Source organism: Aotus nancymaae, unplaced genomic scaffold, assembly GCF_030222135.1.
Source record: "Aotus nancymaae isolate 86718 unplaced genomic scaffold, 86718_ANA_hifiasm-v0.15.2.pri h1tg000014l, whole genome shotgun sequence".
NCBI lineage: Eukaryota > Metazoa > Chordata > Mammalia > Primates > Aotidae > Aotus > Aotus nancymaae.
Window position 1 is genome coordinate 111,422,049 of NW_026988425.1, and position 24,257 is coordinate 111,446,305.

General features: G+C 47.8%; 1 protein-coding gene across 1 annotated transcript in view; it reads left to right on the forward strand.

Moving 5' to 3' along the window:
- The window catches only part of ADAMTS17 (ADAM metallopeptidase with thrombospondin type 1 motif 17), a 330,513-nt gene that overhangs the window by 222,164 nt on the left and 84,092 nt on the right, over positions 1–24,257 (forward strand). Inside the window, exons 14-15 of the mRNA XM_064375802.1 lie at positions 6,679–6,802; positions 20,264–20,344. Of these exons, the coding sequence (XP_064231872.1) occupies positions 6,679–6,802; positions 20,264–20,344 (205 nt within the window). The remainder of the gene's footprint in view (positions 1–6,678; positions 6,803–20,263; positions 20,345–24,257) is intronic.

A 24,257-nucleotide genomic window follows, 5' to 3' on the forward strand; every position in this document is an offset into this window, starting at 1 on the left:
TGTGGCACACGCCCATAATTCTAGCTCCTAAGGAGGCTGAAGCAGGAGAATTGCTTGAACCCAGACAATGGAGGTTTCAGTGAGCCGGGATCATGCCATTGCACTGCAGCCTGGGCAACAGAGAGAGACTCTGTCTGAAAAAAAAAAAAAGGTAAAATGAGTGACTGGATGGATGGATTATGTGTTCTTAGGATTTCCATAGTTCTGGAATGTGGAGCCCATTTCAATGGACCACTTTCATTGCCAAGAATTTATTGGCCTCCTATTTCATGTCCAAAGGTCGTCTACGAGGCAGGTAGAATTACTGGGGAAGTTTAGGAGAATTTGAAGAGACCCTGATCTCAGAGGACCCTTAGGTAAAGCAGAGGTCGCAAGCCTGCAGGAAAGCATTCCAGGCACTTAGGCCTGGGTCTGTGTCTTCACGACGCTCCCCACATCCTGCCTTTCCCCCAACCACGACCCTGCAGCTGGCATCTCTAATATGTGTTACTGTAGGTACCAAACCTTTATGGATAGCAGTGCCTGAAACCGAAAAGTCATTCCCTGCACCCCTTTTTTTCTGATGAACCTCCCTTGGCAACTCCTGGTCGAAGCCAGCAGACCAAGCCACATGTTCCTGACTCTTCCATCTGGGACTCCACTAAACCAGCACAAACTTTGACGGTGAAGGGAAGCAGGGGCCTCCAGGTGAAAATTCCACCTCAAGGACAGAAGTGGATGGAAGTGTCATACAGGAACAAAGCAGCAGAGGCCAGAGCCTGGAAGAAGTGGAGAGTCACAACCAAAAAGACAGCCCAGCCCGAGAGTTGTGGTCTTGAGAATGGAGGGTCAGAAGTGAAGAACAGGTTAAAAAAGAGATAAGTACAGATTCATCCATGTTCCTACAAAGAACATGAACTCATCCTTTTTTATGGCTGCATAGTATTCCATGGTGTCGATGTGCCACATTTTATTTGTCCAGTCTATCATTGATGTGCATTTGGGTTATCACCTATAGGTGGGTGTTGAACAATGAGAACACGTGGACAAAGGGAAGGGAGCATCACACACGGGGATTTGTTGCCGGGGGGGCTAGGAGAGGGACAGTGGAGGGTAGGGAGGTTGGGGAGGGATAACATGGGGAGAAATGCCAGATATAGGTGACAAGGGGATGGAGGCAGCAAACTACCTTGCCATGTATGTACCTATGTAATACTGTATGATCTGCACATGTACCCCAAAGCCTAAAGTACAATAAAAAATAAGAGATAAGTCCAAGGGTGCATTGACATGCTGATGGTGCCTAACCCCACGCTCAGAGCTTGACGGCTGTCTGTTAGGAAGCTCCTTTTTAGGGTCACAGAATGAACTGTTGGAAGAAACCCAGAGCAGTCAGGGAGGCCTCTGTGCTGAGGACAGCGCCCAGCCTTCTGTGTTGGGGTTAGAGGTCAGTTTCCCTCACACTAGTCACGGAAGGAAACCTGTCATGCAGCAGCGTGCAGCTTCAAATACAGATCTCTTTCGGTTGACCTTTCTGTTCCTCATGCTCAAATATGAGTGGACAACCAGACGTCATCTGCTATGTGAAGAAAACCAGCAGCATGAAGGAGAAAGACCAAGGAAAAAAAACAGAAAAAACTGACTCTGGAAGAAAATTGAGATAATTATGGAATTCTCCATGCAGCCAAACTACCATGCAAGCCTGCAGGGAACCTAATTTTGAAACCCGGAAGAACTCCGAAATTGTATTTTCCATGCATCCATTCTGCAGAAGTTACATGTTGTTTAGCAAAACAAGAATGAAGTAAGAAAGAGGAAGATGGGCACTGCGGGCCCTGGCCGCGCTCACCCCGGAGCCCAGTGAAGCCCGGAGTGACGGCTGCGCAGCTGGCCTGAAATCTGCATTCACTTAAATGTCAGTCAGGAAGTCAGTGGCCTCGCTCCAACAGAAGAGACAGGATGAGGCGGGAGTTGGAAGATAGCTGATGAGTTGAAGAAAGCAAGTACTGCTTATTCCTGCCAGAAAAACAAGTACCATCAAAATGTGTGCAAGGAAGTCCCAATTCAAGTATGAGAAAAAGTAAACTGCCCAGCTTGATAAGAGGCCGTCATGTGTACACACTTACTGAACACGTGTGCTCAACACCGCACCGGCCACTGTGTGTGTCGGGAGAGGAGAAGGCCAAGCATACGAAGAATCCTCAGACACAGTCCTCCGTGTGCTTGTGGTCCATTAAGGAGATGACATAAATTCATGTGGAAACCCAGCGACCAGAGGTGAAGGCGTCATTTAGTAGCCGATGAGAGGCTCCACTTAGACAGCAGAAAACACCTAGGGTAGAGATTCACTTATTCCTGCATCAGGTGTTTGTTGAAGACATTCTGAGTGCTGCGCACCGTAGTATGTGCTGGGCTTTCACTGGGGAGCAGGACCAAGAGGATCCCTGTCCCATGTCAACTCACAAACGTGATCTTTCTGGAGATTGGTATCTGTGAAGAAGAAAGGAAAACAGCGCCATAGAGAGACCCAATGGGGGACTGTGGCCGAGGAGTCAGTGATCAGCGGGCATAGCACGTCTCTTAGAGGAGACAGCCTTTGAGGAAGAGCCAACCCGGCAGAGAGTTAGGGGCAGAGAGCTCCAGGCAGAGGGAAGCAAGAGGGAGGTGGGTGCATTCCAGGAACAGAGGAGGGCAGAGGCTGCCACAGAGGAGACAGGGCCCAGGCAGAATTGAAGCGGAGGAGTGACGTGATCTTGGTTATGGATAACTGACTCATCTTCCATCTTGGTTATGGAAGATGAGTTAAGAGGCTATTCCGGCAACCCACCTGGCTGAGGGTTCACTGAGGTGGGGCTTGCAAGAGGGGACTGGAGGGGGTTGGATTGGGGAAGGAAGGGAGGCTGAGTTGGTGAACAGCTGGAATGAGATCACGGAGAGTCTTAAATTTGTATGTGTGGACGTTTCTGTTAGGCGGTAGGGATCTTTGGCCACAGATCTCATCTCTCTTTTCATGTGGGGATTAGTCTGGCAGCAGGTAGGAGAAAAATGCTCCCATAGTTCATGTCCTGAGTCAGGAGGGTGCAAACTCGGGAGTGAAGAGCAAGGAGAAGAAGACTCTGGAGGTTTTCGGGGGACAGAAACCCAAGCCCACCAGTTAACTGAGTACATCCCAAAATGGAAGAGTCAGAAATGGTTTGGAGGCTTCCGGCTAGGATACCTGTCAGTTCCAAGGCAGTGGCAGGGGTGTCCAACTAGAATTAAGTCAGGCAGCTTTGGAGGAGAAGTCGCATTGAAAGTCCAGAGAGCTTGCTCAGCAGATGCTTACTGAGTAGAAGCCGGGTGGGGTGAGGGGAGAAGTGGGCCTAAGAGCTCTCTGCATGAGAGTGGTGGCTGCAGTCCAAGGAGAAGGCGAATTACCAAGAAAATAAAGGAGCAGGGAGGCCCCGGGGAGCTACCCATTTTCGGGCAGCCAAAGAAGCAAGGGGAAGGAGGGGTCATCCGGGGGTGGGAGCAGAATCAGACGGGAGCCATGCTCGGCCTCCAGGGCACCTTCAGGCACACGCTCTGGAGTGTCTGCTTGTTTGCACGTTGGCGCCTCCCTCTGTCTGGCACGTCTTTATTCCCGGGTTAGGCACGTAGCAGACCGGTAACTGCCGTGGATGACCGAATACATGTACAACAAAGACAGAGTTTCCTTGGGCTCAGTCATCTTGATCTCTTGGAACGCCAGGCCTTTTAAATGCAATCATCCAAGCTCCCCTGACCTTCAGAAGTAATGACTTCATTTGTGTCCTGTGGCAGCTTCCATTTGAAAAATGGAAAACCATCCCACTTCCTGCCAAGATTATAGGTTGCTTGCGCTGACTGAAACAATGGAAGAAAATGCCCCCGTTGACAGATTTTGTGGCTGTCACTCATCAGCTCTTAGATTCACTGCTGTTCAGACACGGATGTTCCTGCCTTTCCTGCCTCCAAATGCAGACAGCCTCTAAAATAACACCAAGTGGCGTGAGCGGAACACGTGGCCCTGTTCTGGCCTCCGTGTGGTCTCCAGAATTAACTGAAAGGGCCTCCTGTAAGCATTCCTGCTTGCACCTGACCTGAAAAGCCGCCTTCTTTGGGGCTGGGGGAAATTGGACCAAACGGGGCATCTAAAAGCTGTTGAATCAGGAAACCTTAACTGAGGTGCAAGACAAGGAGCCAGACGTGAAGCCAGAGGCTCACTCCTACCAAGCAGGGGTGTGGTTTGAAAATGACAGGAAGCCAGTGTAGGGAGGGTCTAGAGCAGGCAGCACCTGATATGGGAAAGCCCAGGTGGGAGCCGGAACAGGTGCCAGGAAGGAGGCGGCTGGAGAGACCAGCTCTGTGGGCAGTGGTCCTTTGGCCCTACTGGAGGCAGGTCTGGAGACCACGCACTGGAGCTCTGAAGTGAAACAAAGCAGCAGACACGTGGTTTCACGGATTTGGTCTGGGCATTTGCTGAACGCTGCTGAGGGACATTTTCTGATCTTGGCTACTCTTTATTCTTAGCCCCTGTAATCTTTTTTATTTTTTTTTTAATTTGAGGCAGACTCTTGCTCTGTCTCCTGGGCTAGAGTGAAATGGCACAATCTCGGCTCACTTCGTCCTCCGCCTACCAGGTTCAAGCAATCCTCCTGCCTCAGCCTCGGGAGTAGCTGGGACTACAGGTGTGTGCCACCACGCGTAGCTAATTTTTGCATTTGTACTGGAGACCGGGTTTCACCATGTTGCTGGTCTCAAACTCCTGACCTCGCGACGCACCCACCTCAGCCTCCCAAAGTGCTGGGATTACAGGCATAAGCCACCCCGCCTGGCCAGCCCCTGTAATCTTTATACCGAGCAACTTGGTAGCAGCTTGCTAGCAGTCCACATCCAGAATCCAGGCGACCCTGCATTGGGCTCCATCCTCATGGTTCCTTGTCACAGCCAGCTTCGCTCCAGGTCACCGTGGATGGTCTGCCCTGGCAAAGTGTTGCTGTGGGTTGCCAGTTACCATCTGTGTCTTGATATGTGACCTGCGTCTCCCCAGCTGCCATTAAGCCCACTGTTCTCCGTTTGCTCCTTGCTGTCCTATGGCCACTAAAGCCTCTGAGTTTACCCTTTTCTTCTTTGTATACTAACTTTGAGCAAGTTTGATCTTTTATTCATGTTCTGCCCTTTTTCAGATTTCATAATGGTCATTTTTAGACTCAACTTGCTCAGCTTTTAGAACATCTTAAAGTCTTCCTTGGAATCTGTTCAGTTACACTCTCACTTTGGGCAGAACAATGTTAATTTCCCATTAAATCTTATTCAAAAAAATAGCTTCAAGGATGAGACTTGAGGACTCCTGACGGTGAAGCGCATTCGCCTGTCCCTTTGAGTAACATGCCATGGTGCAGCGGCTCTCATAGCACGGCCCCAGGCCAGCAGCCTCAGCCTCTCCTGGGAGCTGATTAGAAATGCACATTCTCAGGTGCACCCAGACCTGCTGGGTCAGAAGCTCTAGGGCTGGGACATGGCCATTTGTGTTTTAACAGCCCTCCCTGTGAGTCTGATGCACACGTCAGTTGAAGAACTGCTGCCGTAATGGAGCAGAGGATGCTGATGTCTTTGGGGAGTTGTGGGGCCAGGCATTTGCCTCCAGGGGTCCGCATGCAGGCAGCCTGGCACCCCAGGCGCTGTGCTGGCACTCCAAGCCCTGCCTGTGAGTGGGAAGCATGGTGCTGCTGCTCCTTTTCTAGGCATCATGGGAAAGGGCTAAATCACCTCCACTTGGATTATCTTAGATCTTGATTTCTGGCTGTAGATTCCTTTGGAGTCTGAAGCACCGATATGTAATTTGGGGTGCAGGGCAGTAGGAATAACCCAGTCCTTGTTCTGGAAGCATTAGCCTTATGGGGGAAAATGTGGAGGGACATTTAAGCAATCTAGCTAGTAAATACCCAGTGTTTACCATAGTATAAAGTTAGGATATTTTACAGAATACAAAATTCTCACTTAAAAAAAAAAGAGTCCAAAACTTTTTTCTACTTTTTATGAAATGGGCTGTGCTTTTCGGGTCCTCCTGGGGTAGAGGCAGCGTCCCCTCTGCTCTCAGACTTGCCTTGTTAAAAAGGTTTGAGTGATGGGACTCTTCATAGACTTGGTCTCCCTTCCTGAGAAAAGAGGGACCCGTGCCCAGCCCTGCCTGAGTGAGCTGTGGGCATCCCTACCTTGGTGGAAAAGTCTGTGGCTTCTGTTATATATTCTGAGACTGCTGGTTGTTTCAGCCAAGTTGCAGGTCACCCCCGCAGCCCGGAGGGGAACCCCCATAATGTGAAACTGTGGCTGCACCAGCTGGTGTGAGGGTCCAGGCTTCACTCCCTCCCCACGGTCTCTGCCCCCAAGCAGTCAGGGCGTCAGGCCTCAGTGTGACTTCCACGGATGCTTGTGCCTTCATGGGTCTCCCTCCTCCAGAAAAAATACCAAAAAATACACGTGACAATTATGTGGGTACAAAGACAAATATCCAGGTTGGATTCTGTGCGTTTCTTTTTTCTCTCCTGAATTAAAATATTTTCTTGGGCCTTTGAATGGATCAGGGCCCCAGGCCCCATGCCTGCTGGGCCTCGTGGAAAGGTTAGCCTCGTGGGGCAGCCTCTTTAAAACCCCTCTGAGTCTTAACCACAGAATAAGGAGGCCCCTCTGGTTCTTTAGAAAATCGGCTGTGATGGCATCATTGGGTCTGCGGCCAAAGAGGACCGATGCGGGGTCTGCAGCGGGGACGGCAAGACCTGCCACGTGGTGAAGGGCGACTTCAGCCACGCCCGGGGGACAACAGGTGAGTGTCAGCCCACGGAGGCTGCTGTGGCCACGGAACAGTCAACACTGCTGTGTGTTTTGTGACCTTTGCCTAAAGCTACTGATTGCAGTCAGGATTTTGACCTAGACGGATCCATTCATCTGTCCACAGTAACGTCCTCTCCTGCCCTCCCCTTTCTGTTTTCCATCCACCCTGGCCTGGGCCCCATCCATGTCTGGAATGTGAGGTCAGTAACCCTTTGGCCATGACAGTGAGTCCCCCATGGAAGGCTAGACCACACTGGAAGCCTCCTTGGGTAGCTGTCCCCACCCTGGCTTGCAGCCTAGCATGTGTCCTTCCAGCTGCCAAGGCACAGAAGCCTTAGCAAGCCTTCAGAGAAGGGTAAGCGCACGTTCACTCACCGACCTGGACTGCCATTCCGAGTGGTTGCCAGGTGTCACACATTCATGGTCAGGTACACACAGGTTTTGTTCTTGTTTTCGTTTTCAAATTCTCACAGCTGGAGTCTGTGAGTGCGAGCCCACATTAGTATGGATTCTTTGTATTGAACATCTGCTTGCAGTACTTGTTTGCACGTGAATGAGTCACTTTCATTCAACACAAACCTGCCGTCATGGTCTGACATACTGGAATGCACCTAGACAGAGACACAAATGGTCACCCACAGGCCCATTCACCCAGTCATTATTTATGCAGCTTGACTACATTTTGAGTACTAGGTATTCAGAAATGAGTTACTGTCCCCACCTCAGATACAGTCGAGGGAGGGGACCCCTGGGCAAACAGACAGCTTGAGTCTATGCGAGCATGAGGTGGAGGCAGCACAGCAGGCGTGTCGTGTGATCCCAGGTTCTAGTGGGACACCAGACCTCAGCCTGCAGAAGATGAGGGTGGCCCCCAGCTCTAAAGGACACATAGAAATCAGCTGATAGTGGAGTAGTCAGGGGACACCTCAGGCTGAAGGGGAAATCATAGCCCCCAGCTCAAGGGGCATCTCGGTGACGCCAAGCATGGCTCAGTGGGTGGATTCACCAATCCTGTCAGTTTAGATAGGAAGGTAACTTTCACCTCTGCCTGCCTCCAAAGAATGAGGGAAGGAGGAATGCCTTATCACCCTTAAGGGTGCATATCAAAGAGAAACTCCACACCAGGAAGATAAAATGGAATCAGCTGCACGATTTTTGCCCAATTACATGAAGTCCTGACCCCTGCCTGAGCTCCTCTGGCTCCTTTCACCAAGTTCCTGAGCTGAAAATCCAGGGCAGACCCACACGTGGCAAGGTGTCCGTCCCTGCAGAGCCAAATCTCCCTCTCCATCATGAGAGGGTCCCAGTGTGACACCAGGGGAAGTGGTGTCCTGAGTGTAAGGCCTTTATCATCCTCCAGCCTTTGCTTCCAAACTTTGAACAAATGAGGTCCTCAGTTGCTTAGGAATCAACTCAATGTGGCTATCACATTGCTTTTCTGATGGATGGGCTTCACAGTGCTCATGCCTTGGGCTGGCTCAAGACCGTTGAGTTATCTGAACCTAGTAATTGGAGAGTTCTTGGTATGATGCTTTCATTTCATTAAACTGCCATTTTAGCATTATCGTCTTTATTCCGCCCTGCTCCTTGGCACTGAAAAGGCAGCTGGTCATTCTCCAGGTGACCGGCCCATGGACAGCCAGAAACACCTGGACTGAGGTCCCCACTGAGAACCAGCCAAGGATGCTGTGGGCTTTGGCTCCGTTGGCTCTTTGTTCAAATAATCCTTCAAAGAAGGGGTGGGGTGAAGATCCCTTTTGAATGTGGATAGATCCGTGTGTCACCTGTTTATTCAGTAATTACCTCTAGAACCCCTGCCGCACGCCACGTTTCCTTGCTCCGTCTGTGCGTGGGGTGTGGAATCTTGTGGGGAGAAATTGACTGTTAGGGGCCGATGGTACAAAATCAGGCTTCTTTACACTGTGATGAAGAATCGTAAAATGTGCACAAAAGCCAATCACAGCATATTTCTTTTTCTCAGTTAAGAATGATGTTTGTGCAAAGGTATCCACATGTGTGATGGCAGAGGTTGTCCCCGAGTGTTGCTCATGTAAAATGTTGGGTGTTACGTGTCCAGTGACATGCTTGGTGTGGCTCTCGCCTGGCTCACACATCTGAGTGTTTTCTGAATAGAATCGATGGGAATAAGTTGTGTGTGAAGCCATGGATAAATGCAAAGGCCATGAAAGGCTTACATAAGGTGATGTTGAAGACCGACTGCTGAAAAGAAAAACCATATAGGCCGAAACCAATTTTAAAGCTATAGAAGGTAGAGTCATGGGGTCGAGAGGCCAGGTGGAAACATGCCCTAGCATGCTGAGGGTCAGTTTTCTTTCCCCTCAAGCATTCCTGGTGCTCTGGCAGAAAATGCCAAGGCATGCCAGATAATTTAGGCTTAGCTGGCACCTGCCTCCATAGAAAAGTTTTCATATTTCAGAACTGGTTTCCCTACAGGCAGAGGGGCAGTCGGTAACACTCTTCTGGGCTTCATTTCTCTACACTGACCTCCTATTCTGAGGGAGTAACTAAGGCACAGTCTAGCCTCATGGGCTTCCCAAGCAATGAGTTCTTTTCACTTAGACCCAGGAACAACCTTTAGGGAGAAATGTAAGATAGTAATATTCTTGTGAACAACTTTTGTAAGAAGAGAAAAAATAATCTTACACAAATGCCTCTCCAAATATTTTATGATCTATTTACCAAAAAAAAAAAAAAACCCTCTGATTTCGGGGGAAGGAGTCCAAGTGCACATAGCCAGCGTTTCGGTTCTAGACCGTCGTGGCCCCTCTCAGTCAGGCTAATGGTTTTCTTCTAGAGATGTTTAATGCTACTGAAAATGTGAGGAAAACGGGGTCCCAAATCATCTAACATCAAGTCTACTTGAGAAATTGAGACAGGAGTGACTTCACAGGGCAATTGCTCATAGTAACTCTGGAAGATTTGGACAGGATAAACGTCAACATCCCTTTGAAGTTCCGTCTTACTGCCGGTCCTTAGGGCACAAATAGCATGTTCTCCCGGAACCATGGCAGAGGCACTGAGTTTTACCCATGGCTTCCTCATGAAACCAAATCATGTTCCTCTAACTGGATTCCTCCTGCTTGATGGCTAAAGCTAGAATGGGAAATCACTCCAAAGATAAAGCCTTCCTACCTTACCTAAAACGTGTGAATCTATCATGTAAATTCTGAGAGTAAATCCTACCTTTTCCTTATTCTTCATGCTCCATCAGTGTGGCAGTGTCTGGCGTGCACTTCATGAGGGGTCTGGCCTGAGGGACACCAAGGTGCTTTGGGACTTAGTAATGGGACTCTTTCCCTTCCTGGTGGCTCTTCATACATGCCTCAGGTGGGCTTTGAGCTCTGGGTCAGAGCCAGGTTGGAGGACCGTGAGTTCGAGGCAGTTTCCCTGGTTTGTGGACAGAGGGCCTGCCTTTCATTTCAGGGTCTGTCATTTTCATTGGTTCCCTTTTTATCATGAACAGAGAAACTTGTCCTAAAACGGTTAGCAGAGCACGTGCCTAAGGACTGCCCTGGGCTGAGCGGTCACCTAAAGGTGGGCTCACTTGAGTGGCGAGTCCACCGTGATCTGCTTTTCATCAGCACCTCCACCAGGGGCACGTGAGAAAAGAGAAAACAGATGTCTCTTCACTGTTGCATCTTGTGCCAGAGTTAAGCTTAAAGATAGATGTGGATCGCCTGTAATCCCAGCACTTTGGGAGGCCGAGGCGGGCAGATCACGAGGTCAAGAGATCGAGACCATGGTGGTCAACGTGGTGAAACCCCATCTCTAGTAAAAATACAATAATTAGCTGGCCATGGTGGCACATGCCTGTAGTCCCGGCTACTTGGGAGGCTGAGACAAGAGAATTGCTTAAACCCAGGAGGCAGAGGTTGCGGTGAGCCGAGATCATTGCGTTGCACTCCAGCCTGGGCAACAAGAGCGAAACTCCATCTCAAAAAAAAAAAAAAAATAGATGTGGATTCCAGGCATCAGTTGCAAAGGTGCCATGCTATGGAACGAGGGGAAGGAACTGATCAGCGCCTGAGCAGCTGTCTCGGATTCTGCAGACTGGTAATGCCAATGCCAAGGTTTGTTAGTTGCAAAATAGGAAATCCCATACAACAGCAGCTTCTTTCGAGAACAGCTCATCCCCACAAGCAGATCTTGTTTCCAGGCATGTTTGGTAGTTTGAACAGAAGCTCCTCTGAAAAAGATTCTAATCACTTTGACCCTGAACAACTTTGGTGTCAGTTTTTGACATTTTACTGCCTTACATGCCTGGAATCTAATCATGGTTGAAACTCCCCAGAGGGAGTGGATTTCTCTAAGAGAGATTTGCGGTAGAATGTTTTGTGCCATAATCCTAAAAGCTGGTTTTCTTGGGGCCAGACTTTTTCAGTAGAGAAGCATTCTTATAGCAAAGATGATTTTTAATCAAAAAACCTTGCCCTTGCCCTAGAGCCACTGGAGAGGCAGGGCCCACGTGCCAGCTGCTCTGGCACACCAGCCCCACCAATCCCAAGTCAGATGGGATTGGAAAGGGTCCTAGTGGATGGCCACACAGCTGCCTGGGGATCGGGACATAACAGTGAGGCACCCGCTGCCCTCATGCTAGACTGTGTTGCATTCGGGAAGCCTCTGCAAACATCCTGCAGTACATTGATGTGTAACCATCTGAGACTAGGTCTAGAGTAACAGTGCCAAGGCGTTTGCTGTCCAGGCTGAAGGACACTGCTCAACTTCCTGGCTGATGAAACGTGCTTATTTTCTCATCTTCCCAAGATCACCTGAACATGAATGAAAAGGAGCTTCTTGAAAGGTTTAGGGAGAGCAAGGATGTCTCAGATGGACTTTGATCTGCGGATGGAACGGAATGAATATACTTGGTTTTGCTGCAATAAACAAGCAAACACAACCAACGCAAAAGTGCCTCCGAGGTACCGGTGGCTTAACACAGAAGTCTGCCTCCAGACCTAACTGCTTGCCCACTGTGGGTGGGCAGGAGGCCCCGGATAGTGAGGCCACTCCTGGACCCAGGCTGGCAGAGACTTTATCTGTTCATGTGCTGCCACGGTCACCTCGGCAGGGAAAGGGAGTATGGCAAAGCAGGCCCTGATGTGCTTTAGGCTCCTGGGGAGAAGGGACACACCTCATTTTCACTCACATTTCACTGTTCAAAGTCATGTGGTCACACGCGTTTCAGTGGGAGGTGAAATGTATCACTCCCGTATTTCCAGGGAAAGACTTGGAAATATTTGTGGCCAACACCGTAACACCGCAGCTCGAGGAGTTTCATCACAGCACAGCACCTCTAGGAAATGCCTCTTTGTTCTGGTATTTTGGTTGGCAGCACAGCAATACCTTCCTGCACCCAGCAGAAAGCCAATCCCGAGAGTAAACAAACCCTGCACCTCACCACGGGAAACAGCCCAGCTGCAGCCCGGTTCTTAAAAGAGAGTCTGCAACACGAATGAGAAAAACTAAGATAAACTTTAAAAAAAAAATGGGAAAAACGAGACAACTCAAATAATAGAAGTTCAGATTCTCTAATATCTATTTGTAGAGAGATTTAAGATGGTATTGTAGCCACAAAACAAGAGAATGCCATGAGAATGAACAATCAGAAAACAGAGATCTCAGAAATTAAAAATACAGCTCTCAGACCAGCATGAGCAACATGGCAAAACCTGTCTCTACAAAAAATAAAAACAATTAGCCAGACATGGTGGTATGCACCTGTAGTCCCAGCTACTCAGGAGGCTGAGGTGGGAGGATCGCTGGAGCCAGGGTGGGGAGTGGAGGTTGCAGTTATCTGAGATCACACCACTGTACTGCATCCTGGGCAACAGACTGAGACCCTGTCTCAAAAAAAAAAAAAAAAAAAAAAAAAAAAGCTTCAAAACCATCCAATAAAAGGCACTGTAAACAAAGAAGCAAATTATAGACAATGTTTGCAACATATAACTAAAGAGTTTGAGTCCAAAAAATATCAAATTATAGTAATATACATTATATACATCTTTTAAACTACTGCATCTTAACTAAATAAAAGATGGTAGAAAAATAGGCAAAGCGTAAGAATGAGGCCATTAACTGAAAAGGAAAAACACATGGCCAGTAGGTATGTAGGACACTGAGCCCCACTGGTTATCAGGGAAATGCAGATTAAACTTACGACAACGTATTTTCACCAAATGGACTCGCACATATTAAGAGGATTGATCATGTCAAGTATTTAGAAATCTTTGAATAAACATTTGCTCTCATATAGTGTTGGTTGGCATAAATGGTATTTAAGGAAAGGGAAACTTAGCAGTACTTGGGTTTGACTTGGTGATTCTCATGGTAACTGACCTGGTAGGACGTTATACTTAAGCCCAAGAAGACATGTGCAAAGCCATTCATGGAAGTACTGTTTCTTGTCTACGCATCTTTATAAAGACACCATTCACATGCCATAAAATTCACCCATTTAGAGTGTGCGATTCAGTGAGTTTTAGCACATGCACAAGGTTATGCAGCCATGTTTTAGGGTCCTCTAGAGGGACAGAACTAATAGGAGAGAGAGAAGGATAAGGGGGAGTTGGGGAGTTTATTAAGTATTAGCTTACATGATCACAAGGTCCCACAGTAGGCTGTCTGCAGGCTGAGGAGCAAGGAGAACCAGTGTCCCAAAGCCAAAGAACGTGGGGTCTGATGTTTGAAGGCAGGAAGCATCCAGCATGGGAGAAAGACACAGCCTGGGAGGTTAGACCCATCTCTCCTTTTCACGTTTTCCTTCCTGCTTTAGATTCGCTGCCAGCTGATTACATTGTGCCCACCAGATTAAGGGTGGGTCTGCCTTCCCCAGCCCCCTGACTCAAATGTTAATCTCTTTTGGCAGCACCCACATAGACACACTCAGGAACAATACTTTGCATCCTTCAATCCAGTCAAGTTGACATTCAGCATTAACCGTCACAAGTCTACCCATTGTCAACTTGAACCCATACACATCTCCCGAAATCACACGTAATCTTCAAGTAAAGACAATAATAATGTCATAGTTACCCCTAACGTAATACAGCTATCCTCCGTACAGCCGAAGGCACATTCATCCCCAAATACTGTTACATAAAGTCAACAATACTTAAATGTTGATATGAAGTCACTAAATCTTACATCACATGATAAAGGAAGAGGAAATACAATAAAGATATTTTCTTAGTACAAGTGTATACATGCACACACATGTTTTTAGCAAAAGGAAGACCTACTCATAACAATGACAGTCCCCATTTCTGCAGCTGGTCACGTGGCTGTAGCTGGTATTGATGACCACCTCCTCCTCCTACCCATTCTGTATTCCCTTTGCCTTCAACAAGCACCTCAGCAGGTGGTGGTTTTTCCTGACGCAGTGACCCAAACCTTCATTCCTGAGGGATCTGGACCATCGTAGTCTTGCCTGGATTGGGCTGCTGTAGTTTCCCGTTGGCCTTAGTCACAGGGCATGGTGATACTAAGAGACGCCCTGATGGAGCTCCCGTATTCCATGCATGCTCTTCCTGACCTCTGTTGTGGAACAGTAGACTGACTTCATCTTGATAGTCCAGGTCCATCTCTCCAGCCAGCGCTGTAACTTCCTTCTTAAGCTGTTGATGTAAAGGTAGGAGGAGCCCAGAGTGTCCAGTTGGCAATCTGAACTTCCAGTTTCATGGAATTGTTGTGTCTCTTGGTGGCAGCATTCCTCCCTCTGGAACTAAGACCTCTAGGCCAGCAGAATGTAATGTTGTGGGAACAGGAAGCAAAAATTTTGCTAGTGGATCGCTAGAGGTGGTGGTGAGTGGTATCACTTTATTTCCACCCCTTGATTCCTGGACCTGTGAATCCTGGCTATGGGAGAAACAGTACCATATATTAGATGCTGGTTCAGAGCATACACAACCTGCTGGAGAACTTTGCCCCAGCCCTGCAAAGTATTGTCACCTAGTTGGCATTGTAATTGTGGCTTCAAAAGGCCATTCCACGGTTATATCTACCCAGCTGCTTCAGGTGGAGGGGAACGTAGTAAGACCAGTGAATTCCATGAGCATGAGCCCACCGCCACACTTCCTTAGCTGTCAAGTGAGTGCCTTTCCAGCAGTGCTGTGTGGAATACCATGACGGTGGATAAGGCATTCTGTGAGTCCACAGATGGTAGTCTTGGCAGAAGCATTTTGTGCAGGATAGGCAAACCCATATCTGGAATAAGTGTCTATTCCAGTGAGGACAAACCTCTGTCCTTTCCAGGACAGAAGAGGTCTGCTGTAATCAACCTGCCACCAGGTAGCTGGCTGATCACCCCAAAGAATGGTGCCATATCACCACAATCATTCCCAAAAGAAACCCATGGTCAGTAGCAGCCATTCCCCGTCTCCCTCCTAAGTCCTGGGCAGACACTCACCTCTTGTCCATGTCTACTGATGTGCCTCTTCTGCACATTTCATGTAAATAGAATTGTATCATAAGTGGTCTTTCCTGACAGGCTTTTTCCCTTAGCATAGTATTTTCAGGAGCCATCCATGTTGTCCCCAATAGCAATGTTTCTTTTTATTGCCAAATACTATTCCATTGTTTGGATATGTCACATTTTATAAATACAGTCATTGGTTGTTGGGCGTGTGGATCGTTTCCACTCTTTTTGGCTGTTAGGAATACTGCTGTTAAGAAGTTTTGTGTTGGAGTCACCACGTGGACATGTTTTCATTTCCCTTGTGTATATACCTGGGAGTGCAATTGGTGAGTGATTTGATCATTCAGTGTTTAACTTTTTGAGTAGCTGCCAAACTCTTTCCCGAAGTGGCCACAGCACTTTGCGTTCCTGCTGGCGGTGAGTGGGGCTTGCCGTTACTCCAGGTTCTCTCCAGCTTACTGTTTTTTGTTATCGTCGTCCTAGTGGGTACGGTGTTGGATGTCCTTGTGGTTTCGGTTTGTACTTCTGTAATGACTGATATATCGTTAGCCTCTTTTCATATGCCTGTTGGTCATTCGTGTATCTTCTTTGGGGAAATGCCTATTAATATCCTTTGCCCATTTTTAACTTGGATTGTCATTTTCTTGCTGAGTTGCAAGCTTTCTCTATATACTCGGGATGCAGTTCCTTTATCAGATAAATGATTTGCCCAGATTTTCTCACAGCGTGTGAGTTTGCTTTTCACTCTTTTGATGGTATCTTTTGAAACCCGGGTTTTCACTTTGTATGTAATCTGCTTCATCTGTTTATTTCTTTTGTCACTTGTGCTTTTGCTGTCATGTCTAAGAAACCAGTGCCTAATTCAAGGTCACAAAGATTTACCCCTATGTTTTCTTCCAAGAGCCTTCTAGTTTTAGCTCTGATGTTTACATCTGTGATCCATTTTTGAGTCAGTTTTTGGTATGGTCTGAGATAGGAGCACAACTTCGTTCTTTTGCATATGGATATCCAGTTGTCCTAACGCTGTTTGTTGAAAAGGCTATTCTTTCCCCTCATGAATATTCTTGGCACCTTTATTTTTTAAAAAATCGTGTTCTGTACTCTCAACTATATTCCATTGTTAGAAACGACTGTCCTTCTGCCATCACCTTGATGTCTTGATTGCTATAGCTCGCTAGAAAGTTTTGAAATCTGAAAATCTGAGTTCTTCAACTTCTTTTGAAAACTGTTTTGACTATACTGGGTCTGTTGCATTTTCATCTGAATTTTAGGATCAACTTGTCAATTTTGGCGGAAAAAAAAAAACCTGGGATTTTTGATAGGGATCACATCGAATCTGTAGACCAATTTATGAAGTTGTCACACTTTTACAATCTTGTCTGATCCAAGAATATAGAATATCTTTCCATTTATTTAGAAATTTATTAATACGTTTCAGCAGTGTGTCGTAGTCTTCAGCATATAAACCCTACAGGTCTTTTTTTAAATGTATTCCTAAGTGTTTGATTCTTTTTGATGCTACTTAAATCAAATTGTTTTTTAAATTTCATTTTCCAACTGTTAATTCCTAACACATAGAAATGAAGTTGACTTTTATATATTGACCTTGTATCCCGCAATCTTACTGAACCTAATAGATTTTTTAATGGATCCCTTAGGATTTTCTGTATATAAGATTTCAGCATCTGCACATAGAGATAACTTTACTTCCTCTTTCCAGTCTGTATGCCTCTTTTCTGTTCCTTGCCTCATTGCCCTAGAGAGAACTTCAGTACAGCGCCGAATGGGGGTAGCAGGACATCAGCGTCTTGTTTCTGTTCTTACGGGACAAGCATTTAGTATTTCACCACGAAGCATGCTGTTAGCTGTGCGGTTTTGTAGATGCCCTTTATCGGGTTGAGCACGTTCCCTCCTATTCCTAGTTGGTTGAGTATTTTTATCAGGAAGGACTGTTGAATTTTCAGATGCCTTTCCTGCACCTTGAGTTGTGAATTTTACCCCTTTTTAATGTGGAGGATTACACTGATCTATCTTCCTTCCTTCCTTCCTTCCTTCCTTCCTTCCTTCCTTCCTTCCTTCCTTCCTTCCTTCCTTCTTTCTTTCTTTCTTTTCTTTCTTTCTTTCATTTTTTGAGGGAGTCTTACTCTGCTGCCCAGGCTGGAGTGAAGCTGCATGGTCTTGGGTCACTCCAACCTTCACCCTCCTGGGTTCAAGCGATTCTTATGGCTCAGCCTCCTGAGTAGCTGGGATTACAGGGATGCACCACCATGCCCAGCTAATTTTTGTTTTTTCTTTCTTTCTTTCTTTTTTTAAGTAGAGACAGGGTTTCACCATGTTGGCCAGGCTGGTCTTGAACTCCTGGCCTCAAGTGATCCTCCCATCCTGGCTGGCCTCCCAAAGTGCTGGGATTACAGGGATGAGCCTCTGCCCACGGGCTGATTTTTCCTTATGTTAAACCAACCTTGAGTCCTGGCATAAATCATATTTGAACATAGTGTAGAACCCTTTTTATATGTGGCTGGATGGGCTTGCTAGTATTTTGTAGAGGGGTTTTCTGTGCATATTCACACCTGATATAGAATTGTTTCTAATAAAGAGAGTTTTGAAACAAATGTCCATTAATAGGAGAGCAGTTATATAGACTTCATAGCAATTTAAGCAAAAAAAAAATGAAATAGAGCTATACATGATAACATATATCATTTCTGAGACATGTTTTTAAAAATAACTAATGTGGTGTAATACTGAATTACTCCTAACATAGAATTGAGGAAAATGTAAATATGAAAACACTATGCTGTGTTTTTATTTGTGTAGCATTAAGATTCTACAGTGAGAATATATATTCATGTGTATTTGTGTAAATTAGAAAATATAGATTGTTGGCCAGTGGCTCACGCGTGTAATCCCAGCACTTGGGGAGGCCAAGGCAGGCAAATCACGAGGTCAGGAGTTTGAGGTGGTGAAACACTGTCTCTACTAAAAATTCAAGAATTAGCCAGGCATGGTAGTGCATGCCTGTAATCCCAGCTATTCAGGAGGCTGAGGCAGGAGAATTGCTTGAACCTGGGAGGCGGAGGTTGCAGTGAGCTGAGATCGCGCCACTGCACTCCACAGACCTCCGTCTCAAAATATATATATAAATTGTTTTTTAAAAGGAAAATGACAGTGAACTCACTGATATAAATAAGGCTATGTCCTGGCAAATTTCACTGTAAACCAAGGGAAGTCCTGTTAGCCTACAGCACTGTCCTGTGTCTCCCTACCACACCTACTGCAGGCAGCCAGCGTGATTAGAACTTGTCTCACTTTACAACTGGAAATAAACACACCAGCACAGGGATGTATGCGAGTATCCAGCAAGGGAAAAAGAAAGGGGACAAGGAAAATGAATGACTTTTTAAAAATACTGGCAAAATGTTACCAAGGGAAAGATGAAAATTGTGACCCAGTGTTACTGCCGTAAATTTCAAAAAGTGATCAGTAGTAGCCTTGATAAAATAGGAACTCTTAGTCCGGGTGCAGTGGCTCACGCCTGTAACCCTAGCACCAGCACTTTGGGAGGCCGAGGCGGGCGGATCACCTGAGGTCAGGAGTTTGAGACTAGCCTGCCCAACAAGATGAAACCCCATTTCTATTCAAAATATAAAAATTATTGATTGGCAGTTGCCTCATTAACCAGGCACCAGCCAGTCGCCAGCTTCTGCTCTGGGAGCTTCAGTCATGTCCTCCCTGAATCTTCACTGCCCACCTGCTGTTCTGGCCCCCTACTCTGCTTAAAACACACTCACGGAGATGGACAGAAGTATCCAAGTGTGATAGTTGCAGAAATAACCAAAGACAGTGGAAGCAAGAAACAGGGCGCCGTGCGTTAAGGCAGTACTGTGGTTTTGTCATGGGGTCAATTGCTTGGTTTCTGCTGTCATCCCATGGTTATTCACGGAAAGTTCAAAATACAACAGAGCAAAAGAGCCTCCAGCAGATCAGTGAGAGCAGGGCCACTATTCACTCCTGCTCTGGGGAGGTGCATTCACATAGAATACCAGGCTGTATTCATTTGCTGTGGTTTACTTAACAAAGTGCCACAGACTGGGTGGCAGAAGCAGCAGAAACGTACTGTCTTTCTGTTCTGGAGGTGAGAAATCTGAGGTCAGGTGTCAGCAGGGTTGCTTCCTTCCGGAGGTCGTGAGGATCTGGTCCACGCCTCTTGCCTAACTTCCAGTGGTTTGCTGGGAGCCTTGGGCGTTCCTTGGCTGCCTGTGGAAGCATCACTTAATCGCTGTCTTCATGTTCTCGTGACATTCTCCTTGTGTGCATATCTCTGAACCTCCCCACCCCGCCACCGTTTTTTTCTTTTTTGAGACTGAGTCTCACTCTGTCACCCAGGCTGGAGTACAGAGTGGTGGGATCTCGGCTCACTGCCACCTCCAACTCCCGAGTTCAAGCATTTGCCTGCCTCAGCCTCCCAAATAGCTGGGACTACAGGCACCCACCACCACACCCAGCTAATTTTTGTATTTTTAGTAGAGACGGGGTTTCACCATGTTGGCCAGGATGGTCTTGATCTCCTGACCTCATGATCTGCCCACCTCAGCCTCCCAAAGTGCTGGGATTACAGGTGTGAGCCTCTGCGCCCGGCCAAACTTCCCCTTTTTATGAGAACATCGGTCATACTGGATTAGGCCCACCTTCTCCAGGATGACCTCATCCTAATATGTCTGCAGTGGTCACACGCTGATGTTCTGGTTGAGGGGTGGTTAGGACTTCAACATATGAATTTGGGGCAGGGGGCCACTACTCACCTGAAACTCACGCAAACTGTGCTGTCTGGAAATGGGGCCGCCGGAAGGTTCTGGCTATAAGAGAGCCTCCGTCTTAGCTGGCTCTCTTGATTTCTCAGAGCTGTACCAGCCGTCCATCTCTGAAGCCACTGCAGGGGCCGGGAGGGCTTGGTAGCTAGATCGTGGCCTGTGGTGCAGGGCGGAGGGTGGTTCACCTCTGTGTCGCTTGTTGCTGCAGGTTATATCGAAGCTGCCGTCATTCCCGCTGGAGCTCGGAGGATCCGTGTCGTGGAGGATAAACCTGCCCACAGCTTTCTGGGTAAAGCCAAAATGACTTGACTCACCATTTATGTGTTGAGAATGGATTTTGATGATCAGTCTGATAAATGGGTTTAGCGTCATTCCACCCGGGTTATGGCTGGTTTCACGCCCATATTGTCGTGACATGAGCACTCGGGACCGCACAGTGCAGTCGTATTTGACTAACATGCAGCCACCTCCAGGGTGGATTAGAGGCAAGAACAGGGAGGAAAATGATGGAAGACCAGCTTGGGACAGGAAGGAAGATCATAGAAGAGTGAAGGAAATTGTGAGGAACTTGGGCTGGGTTAGTCCCCCAAAGTAACCCCCGGAAAGCTCAGAGCGGCTTGAGTCTGAGCAGTGCGGCCCACTGGCCAACTTGCAGGAAGCCTCATTGGGCTGCCAGTGATTCTGGGGATGACTTCTTAGCTGGAAAAAGAACAGCAGTCCGTAGTCCAATGGAAACCCAGAAGGACACTAGTTCCACTAAGGTCTGTGTGTCCCGAATTCCTAGCGACCAGCTCCATTGACTTCGAGCACAAACACCTGCATTTTTCCGTAGACTTGGGTTCTATTCTGGACTTTGCTAACTATGGGCAAAGCCATTCAGATAAACTTCCTAGCTAGAGAAGACCTTCCGAGAGTATCCTTGGCCCAATTCCCAGCCTCCCCATCAACCCCAGCAAAAGTCAGCCCAGAACTTGAGCCCCAGGGTGGTTGGAATTCTGAGTTAGACACAGAAGTGGAGACAGCAGGGTGGCCAGAGGCTGCGTCTGCTCCGGGCCCCCTGGCTTGGAACATGCTGTGGCCCCTGCCCTTCTGCCGGTTTTAATCCCATGATCCTGTCTTGGGTTAAACTTGAACTTGAGGTGGCTGAACTTCTCGGGCACCCCTCTTCCGAGCTGTCTTCACGTTATCGTCTCTCAGCCTGTGTTGCAAAGTGCTGATTGAGATTGAAGAAAGAAAAAGTAAGACAGGATCTCTCTCATTTCCAAAATGATTTTAGCTAAATTGAAGTTACCCATGAAACCCTTTTATTTCCATTTTCATCACTGATTTTTTAAAATGACGTCTTCGTCCACATTCCTGCCTTTGCAGGCTATGCAAAAGTCCAAGTCTTTCTTTGAAATGGTCTCTGCTTCAGAAACTCGAAGTCTAATGAGACAGACACAAAACCAATCTCTAATAGGCAAGTTTGCAATGAAGACCACAATCCTGTTATTTCAAGAGTTAGGGAACGCTTCGATGCTAAGACACCCCTTGCACACCAGCCTTGGGGAAGGCAGGAGTGCCCATTTCCAAGCACCCATGTCGGGTATCACTGGCACCACACTCTGTGGATGCCACCGTGTCCCAAGCTGCCCTGCTACCTCCTCCGCAGCTTGGTCACCTGCCATCCACCCTCCCTCCTCGAGGCTGTGATGGCCGCTTGTGCTTTGGCTGCCAGGGTAAGACCTTGCCGTCCCTGGAGTTGACATCCATGTACATTTTCATTAGCCCAGTGGTTTTCCACCTCCCCTCCCCTGCACGGACAGTGTCCCTGCCTCGCCTGACACTCTCCTCCCCAGCTGTACCAGCTGTCACTCTGCAAATAGAACAATGCTTAAAATGCTTTCTAAAACAAGGCCTCTTGCTGCCTTTGGCAGCTTCAAAGCGACAGCCTGTTTTTACTAAATTCACAAAGACCCCACTCCTCTCCTTCTGCCCATCAGAGGACATTGGGTCAACTTTACCAGCATTTGCATCAGAAGCCCCACCACCTAGTATCATGCCAAAAAGTTACCCTTACCCTTCCCAACCCATGCATTCAAATGTACAGAGGCCCTCCGTGGGAGGCTGGCATCACCTTTCATCCTGATTCAAAATTCACAGTCCGGGTGTTCCAAGAGGTAGTTCAGTTTGAAGGTCAAATTACTGGTTCTTCCATCAAGCCCCAGCAGGTGCTCCTGCAAGTGCATCCCCTGGCTTCGGAACCTGGCTTCTACATGAGATTTCCCAGCTTGGCTTCTCTGCCTGGCTCAGCCCTAAGTGTCTGGCAAGAGGAGGGTCTTCTTGATCTCCGTTTTTGCATGGCAATGTAAGAATGACAGGAGAATGTTAGAATCCTCTGGATTGCCCCTCAACTTCTGATTCCTGTGGTACAAACGGACCTTTCACTCAAACTCACTTTAGGGCAACAGGTGCTAACTAGCGGATGCCATCCAGGAGAACGCGCTCCTGTGATTGTGCCCTCAGCTCCTGAAGCCTGAGGGCCACGTGTACAAAACAAGAGCATTAGCATCCGCGATGGTGGCTGCAGTCACTGAGCTCGGCTGCGCCTTAGAGACCTGATCCCTAATTCCCCCAAATGGGCTGCAAGGGATTGCTCTGCTTCCTTAACAGAGGTACAGACCGGAGCTCTGAGGGGATTGGTGTCTCGCCCACATTCTCCACCTCCTCTGAGTTCACTGCAGTTGATGCAGCCTCTCAGAGTTACTCTGTCCAGTCGTGGCCAGAAACTGCCGGATGGAGACTTCTCATTGGAGAACACACGTTCACCCTGCCTGTTGTGACCGCTACATTGTGTGTACTTTGAACAAGCCTGCATCCCGTGGAGGTTTGTTTAGTGTCTTGGGTGACTTCTCAGCTCTCCAGAAGCATGGGGCCTCCATGGGAGGTTGGATTCGGTTCATCCAGAAGGCATCGTCCCAGGACTCCAGGGCCCGGCCGATGGACACAGCAAGCCTGAAGGTGGTCCACACTCATTATGTTTCTAAAGTTAGTTCAAAAAGGCCTTGTTTCCACTCGGGGCTGGGTGCTTTGGAAGTCAACCCAGTGTAACTTTGAATTACTCTCACGTTTGCCGGGAGCAATTCCTGAAGAATTTCACCCCACCTACCTTCAGCCCACGCTGGCTGGCTTTCTGCTCAAAACCACCTGGAACGGGAAATGCCTCTGCAGATTGTATGCATAGCTAAGAACAGACTGGCAGAACTCCGAGTGGAAATGAAAGGAGCTGACTCGCTGCCAGGATTAGAAGTAGGTTGACTGTGGGTCAGGTCTTCCAGTGAAGCCAGGAGGGAGAGAGGCTAAGAGAACCCCACCCAGGCTTCTGCACAGCTCTGTGCCAGAGAGGGTCATGTGGGCAGGGTGAGAGCTCGCATCTGCCTCCAGCCAGCTCTGAAGAGGAGCGGTCTCCTTCCTCAGGAATGCCCCCACCTTGCTCCCTCGAATGGCTCACTGTCTTCCCCACACTGCCTGGAAGACCAGGATGGCGTGTAAGTGTCCACAGAGAGGAAGAAGGGCCAGAGACAGAAACGGACATTCCGCATGTAAGTCACATTCCAGCTCATTGCAAAGGTTTTGTTCTGCCCTAGTGGTAAAGGAAAGTGTACCCTCCCATGTGGTGCCCCACAGAAGTCTAACTCTTGAGAGCTTCTGAGCAAAACCCACAAAAATGAGCATAGTTCTATTTTGGATCATGGTTTAAAACATTTCGTCCCTGGCGCAGGCAAAATGAGCAAGGGAAGAAACTCCTTCCCAGCAAACCAGAACTTCAGACATCACAGATGAAATCAAATCACGGAGGGAATCCCCTCTTCTTCGCTCTGTTATTTGCCCATAAAATCAAAGCATTTGTAATCGTTTTAATTTCCCCTACTGAGTGTTTTCTGGGTCCAAAATATCCTGATTTCAAGTGCAAACTAATTAATCTCAAAATTCTTACAGACAAAGGGGGCTTGGAGATACTCATTGATGCCCAAGGGTTGAGGGCACAGGAACTTGTAGAACCCAAAACATATTTAATTTGAAAGGTCAGGAAAAAAAATACATTACGCACGGGGCTATGGAAAGGCCTCCTGCACAGAGGTGCCTGGAGCGGCAGCCTCAGAGCCCTTTGCAGACCCCGCTCTGTGCAGCTCACGCAAGGCAGGAGAGCAACCCAAGCTGCC